Source organism: Sapajus apella, unplaced genomic scaffold (genome assembly GCF_009761245.1).
Source record: "Sapajus apella isolate SASKATOON/1434 unplaced genomic scaffold, GSC_monkey_1.0 scaffold88, whole genome shotgun sequence".
Lineage (NCBI taxonomy): Eukaryota > Metazoa > Chordata > Mammalia > Primates > Cebidae > Sapajus > Sapajus apella.
Window position 1 is genome coordinate 7920409 of NW_022437028.1, and position 6021 is coordinate 7926429.

General features: G+C 60.2%; 1 protein-coding gene across 1 annotated transcript; it reads right to left on the reverse strand.

The window, feature by feature from the left end:
• Positions 1 to 368: 368 nt before the first annotated feature.
• TRIM56 (tripartite motif containing 56) lies at positions 369 to 5607 on the reverse strand. The gene is made up of 3 exons (XM_032255111.1): positions 5462 to 5607; positions 3918 to 4071; positions 369 to 3773 (listed from the first exon to the last, which is right to left on the reverse strand). Exon 3 carries the CDS (start codon positions 3770 to 3772, stop codon positions 1481 to 1483), a length of 2292 nt encoding a protein of 763 aa, XP_032111002.1. The 5' UTR covers position 3773; positions 3918 to 4071; positions 5462 to 5607; the 3' UTR covers positions 369 to 1480.
• Between the last annotated feature and the right edge of the window lie 414 nt (positions 5608 to 6021).

Below are 6021 nucleotides of genomic sequence, written 5' to 3' on the forward strand. Positions count from 1 at the left end.
CCATCGCAGCCCCGCCTCTCTCCATCGCAGCCCCGCCTCTCTCCATCACAGCCCCGCCTCTCTCCATCGCAGCCCCACTGCAACTTCTCCCCCAAGTTCCACTTGGCCTGCAGGTTCAGCTGTTTCCCCAGCAACAGTGGCCCACAGAGGACAACTTCCTTCACCCCCTGTTTCAGCCAAGTGAAGGCCAACACATCTCAAAAGGAATTTTGCAGGAAAACTAAGAGAAAGCAACACATAGACCCCAGGAAATGTGAAGACATCAAAACAGAAGCGTTGAAGGTGAGGTTTTTCTACCCTACGTACGTCTTCCCTGAGACTCGGCTCTGTGGCTGCGTGGAGGGCTCCCTGCTCTGATACTCACAACCTGCTTTGTTTTATACTTGATCTTAGCTGAGAAGTGACGGATAACCTGCTTTTTCTGTTGTTTCTGTTTTGGGTTGTTTTGGGGTTTTTTTTTTTTTTTCTTTTTTTTTGAGATACGGTCTGGAATGCAGAGGTGTGATCATAGCTCACAGCAGCCTCGAGCTCCTGGGCTCAAGGGATCCTCCTACCCCAGCATCCTGAGTAGCTGGGTCAACAGGCATGGATCACCACATGCAGCTAATTTTTTAAATTTTTTGTAGAGATGGGGTCTCACTATGTTGCCCAGGCTGGTCTCAAACTCCTAGCCTCAAGCAGTCCTCCTGCCACAGCCTCCCAAAGTGCTAGGATTACAGGTGTGAGCCACTGCGCCTGGCCAAGCCTGTGCTTTTAAATACTTAGTCTTAGCCAAAAGGCTGAGAAGAGATGGAGAATGTGGATTTTTGGACACAAATTCTGCTGGGTTTGGTTTTTCAGTAGGCTATTCTTTTCACAGCCTTTGACCCTAACCCCTCTTTGGCCCCAGCTGCTGTCTGCACTTACCCATCCTCCTGCAAGCCCACCTAGCACTGCCACTGGGGATATGCCGTGACCACAGGAGCTTCCTGCCTGTGGCTGGCAGAAGAGGCCACTTACTGCCCATTCGACATCTCAGGCCTCCTCTGACTCTGTAGGACCCTGTGCCAGTCCGAGGGGGTCAGAGCTCTGTTCCGTAATGCACACGCCTGATCCACCCTGGGCCCTTCTTGACCCCCAAGACGCTCCCTCAGCTACTCGATCAGGAATGCTTTTGAAGAATGCAAATCAGGACAGGCTCACAAGCCTCAAAAACCTAAACTATACAGCAGTGGCAGCAGCCACCCACAAAAGGCAAGAGGCAGGTGAACCCCCAGCGTCCCCCGCACCCAGCCACCTGCCTCCCCACTTCTGAGAGTTAAGGTCATGCCACCACGCTTGGTCCCTGTTCTCACACACTGGAAGACCGGTTACCAGTTTGGCACATCATGTTGAAAAGCTGCCAACCCCTGCCCTTCAAGAAAATGTCCTCTCCCACTAACAGCTCTGCCTCCCTCCGCCCTCTCCCTCCCCCCTCCTCCCCACCCTAGTCATAGACCCTTTAACTGTCTGAAGAACGGACCCGAAAGACATGGATGGTCCCATTACTGAGGGATACAACCAGGTACCTGCCGTCCACCATGGTGGTAACCCGGGGCTTTTCCAGGCCGTGGTAGGCTGTCAGGAAGTCTCCAAGGAGCGACCCCTTCGGGTCCAGGATCACCACCTTGTTGACTTCTCGAATGGTCAGGAAGATGTAGCCCTTCTTATCCACAGACACGGAGCCCGGCTGGCAGCCGTGCAGGCCCGGCCCCTTGTACTCCCCAACTACCTGGCCCAGCCCGTCACAGATTACCACACTATTCTGCTGCCAATCCGACCCCACGAAATGCCCCTGGGGGCTGGTGGTCAGAAACACCAGCGCCCGCAGGCCCCGGCTGGCCTTGCCCCCAGGGATGAACCGGGTGGCCAGGCTGCCTTCCATATTGTACACCTCCACATGGCCTGCCACGCTGACTGCCACTCGATCCCCACTTGGCAGCGCGGCCACGGCGTGGCTGGCCTGGGAGAGGCTCAGGGCCCGGCGCCACTGCACCTCACCATCAGGGCTGATGAGATACAGCCGTGCACCTGCAGAGAAGGCCACGGTACTCTGCAGGGCCGCCACGCTGCAAGGAGAGCAGCCCTCAGGGACGGGCACAGTGCCCTTGTAGTCCCCATTGAGGGAGAAGCGTTTCAGCACCCGGTTCTGCTCATCTGCCACCAGGATCTCCCGGGGGCCGAAAGGACAGAGCCCGGTGATCCGGGGGGACCTCTTGTCTCCAGGCATCCGTGTGGGGAAACTGCAGGAAAAGATGGGCCTGGGGAGGAGGCCAGAGCCATCCAGGTTCGGCCCCAGGGCTGGGCTGGGCTCCCGGGAAACTGACTTGAGCCTGCCTTTGAACTTCCTCTTCTTGTTGGACCTGCCACCCCTCTGGGGCTGGAGTCCTCCATCCTCCTGGGGCGTCTGGGCTCTGTCCTCTTCCAAGGTCTGGGCTCCATCTTCTCGGGGTGTCGGTGCTTTATCTTCTTGGGCTGTCTGGGCTTTCTTCTCTTTTGGGGTCTGGGCTTCATCTCTGGCCTGGAGCTGGGTTCCACCCTGTCTCTCTGTCTTCGCCGCATCCGCCCTCCGGCTCTGGCTCTCCTCACCTTCCTGGGTGCCGGCTCCATCCTTCCCACCGTCCTCCTGAGGCTGCTGCTCCTCGAAGGACAGCCGAAGCAGGTGGCAGTTCTTGTCCAGGAGCCCGGGATGGAGCTCCAGCTGCGGGACCAGGCAGGGGGCCGGTCCCCGGGCCGAGGGGCAGCCCTGCAGCTGCCGGAGCCGCTGTGCAATCGCCCCTTCCAGGGAGAGGATCTCGGCCTCTCGCCCCAGGCTGAGTACCCGGCGGGCGAAGGCGGCCGCCGCCCTGGCCACCTGCTCCCGGCCCTCGAGCTCTGCCAGCCTCTCCCGAGCAGCCTCTTCAGCAGCCTCCACGTGGGCTCGCAGCCGCCCCAGCACCTCCTGCTTCTGGGCTAGCAGGGCCCTGAGGACGCCCTCGGCCGCCTCCTCCACCTGTGTCCCCACCCGGGCTGCCTGCTCCCGCAGCCGGGTCAGCGCTTCCTTCTCCACCCTCCGCTCCGCCTCCAGCTCTAGCAGGTTATTGTCCACACCAGCCAGCAGCTCCTCCAGGCCTGGCCTCCGGGCACGCACAGCTTCGGCCAGGGGCAGGCAGGGGTGGTCCAGGTGGGGGTCCAGGCGGCACTCCCTGCACAGCAGCTGCGAGCAGGGCTGGCACAGGAAGCGCAGTGCCTCCCCCGGGTGCTGGGGACACTGGGCCGCCTGGCGCTCCCGGGCCTCCTCGTCATACCACCCCGCCCTGTAGCCCACCAGGTCCACCACGCGGTGAGAGTGGGTCTGGCGGGTGCAGCGGTGCCCGTCAGCACAGGCCTGGCACAAGTCGTCGGCACAGTCCAGGCACCGGGCCGTGGCCGGCCCCCCGGCACTGGTGCCCCCCACCAGGGGACACAGGGCACAGGCTGGCTTCCCAGCACGCAGGTCTCCACAGGCCCGGGCCTTCACCAGGTCCAGCAGTCCATTGACAAAAAAGTTGGTCTTGAAGGCGGCCACGCCCTCGGGCGGCACAGGCACAGTCTCACGGCACTCGGGGCAGCGGACGTGGCAGCCATCGGCTAGCTGGGCCAGGCAGTCCTGGCAGTAGGTGTGCAGGCAGGGCAGGGTCTTGGGTGCCCGCAGCTGCTCCAGGCAGATTTTACAGGCCAGGAAGTCACTGCTCAGGGCCTCTAGGAGGGAGGGCGAGGACCCATGGGAAACCATGCTGCAGGCAGAAGCGTCAGGATCACAGGTGAGAATGCACCTTCCCCAGCTCACCCTCCACGCTCCACCCCGGTCCTCAAGCCCCACGGGATCCCCAGAGCCTAGGGGCTGACCAGAATGGCCGGGAAGAAACCCGAGGTCTCACCTGAATGGCCAGGAACTTCCTTCTAGTCCTCTGAGGCCTCGGACCACTAGCTCTTGAGCTAAGGAGCTGCCCTCCTCCTCCTCCTCCTCCTCCTCCTCTTTCGTGTGTACATCCAGCAAACGTGAAGATGTCACTGCCACTTGTTGGGTCAGACCTGTGAGAAATGACAAGACCAGGTGTCCCTAGCCTTAGCTAGTAATCGAATCCTCGGTGTCCCCAGTCCACAGGCCTGGTGACAAATGTGAGCCAAGCCCTCCTGTGTGCACAGGTACCAGGGCCCTGCTGTATGGGGTGCTGGGGTGCAAGGGAAGAATAGTAAGGACACAGACGGGGACCCCAGTGGGCAGAGATGCCTAGGTTCTGGCAATCGGGGTAGGATCTTGAAGTACTTTAGGGGGCTTTAATCCCCCAACCCCATACACCTGCCTTCTTTATATTTTATTTTACTTTTCACCAATAGGGTCACCCTCTGTCACCCAGGCTGGAGTGCAGTGACGCGATCACAGCTCACTGCAGCCCCAAACTCCTGGACTCAAGTCTCTCAAATAGCTGGGAGTACAGGCATGTGCCACCAGGCCCAGCCCTTTTTTTTTTTTTTTTTTTTTGAGACAGTCTCTGTTGTCCAGGATGGAGTACAGTGATTACAGGCACATGCCATCACACCCCGCTAATTTTTGTATGTTTAGTAGAAACGGGTTTTCGCCATGTTGGCCAGGCTGGTCTTGAACTCCTGACCTCAGGTGATCCACCTGCCTCCGTCCCCCAAAGTTCTAGGATTACAGGCATGAGCCACCACACCCGGCCGCCTGGCCCATTAAAATTTTTTTTTTACTTTTTGTAGAGATGGGATCTCGCTATGTTGTCCAGGCTGGTCTCCAACTCCTGGCCTCAAGCAATCCTCCCCTCTTGTCCTCCCAAAGCATTAGGATTACAGGCATGAGCCACCGCGCCCGCCTGGCAGTACACCTGTCTTCTTCCAGACCTGGGGCAGCATTGCTGGTGGTGGAGGCCCCACTCCCGCATCCAGCAGTTTCTAAAGTGGATTCTGGAGTGGGCAGAAGGAAGGTCTAGGGGAAGGGCTGGTCCCCTTCCCGCTGCGGGCTCACCCTCCGATGGACTTGGCCTTGGCTTATGTCCGGGAGTCCTGTTCTGTTCGCTTTTCCTGCTGAATGCATTCCAGAAACCTCTGGAGGGAGGGACTCCTGAGCTCCTGGCACAGCGGCTGAGACCTACTTGTTGGGCAAACTTGGTGGAATGTCCCCTTTTCTGGGGCTGGGAGGGGACCTCAGAAAGTGGGACGGGGTCTTTCCCGCGGGGAGCCTCAGACCTGGCGGGAGGGGGGCGGGGGCGGCTTCCCGCCGGGCCTCTCCTCCTGCCTTCCGGGTGCCTCTTTCCCCAGCTCCCCTCCCTTCCTCCTCCTCCGAGCTCTCCCCTCCCTTCCTCCTCCTCCGAGCTCTCCCCTCCCCTCCCCTCCCCTCCCCTCCCCTCCCCCTACTCCCTTCAGCTCAGCTCTTCCCGCGGCTGTGCCGCCCCCAACCCCTTACCTCGCCAGAGCTGATCTCGGCCTTTAGGATGGCGCGGGGGCTTGGGGCCTGAAGGCCGCTGCTGCTGGGTGCCTGAAAAAGAAACAAAACTGAAACTAATCGGACTTGTGCAACTTCCGTCCCAGCCGGGGACACTCGACTCGCCCGGAGCAGCCCCAGGCCCCGCCTTCCTCCACACCCGGCCCTGTCCTCTCTCTCGGAGGCCCCCACCCCGGCAGCTCGGGCAGGCTTGGGCTGCAGTCCACCAGCCTGGCCTGCCTTAGCCCAGCCTCAGGGCTGTGCGTGTCACACCCAGGGAGCTACCTGAGGGCGGGTTCTCTGAGTACGGGGTTATTAGTGCGAAGAAATGAGAGCTCATCTGTGATTCAGAGAGCAGGGTAACGAGACGCATGGCCTCAGGCTGGTCCTGCCGCTTTGCTTACACCGCAGGCGGGCAGGTGAGGCTTCTTTTCACTTCACAAACCTTTGCTGAGCTGTAGGAAAGGCTTTGAAGGGGGATCGGGTAAGAAGCCTCAAGCTGAGGGAACTGCACAGGCTTCCTGGAGGAGGCATCAGTGAGA

Bases quoted from the DNA above. Each gene is read 5' to 3' on its own strand.
- TRIM56 (XM_032255111.1), bottom strand. From the start codon at position 3,772: ATGGTTTCCCATGGGTCCTCGCCCTCCCTCCTAGAGGCCCTGAGCAGT.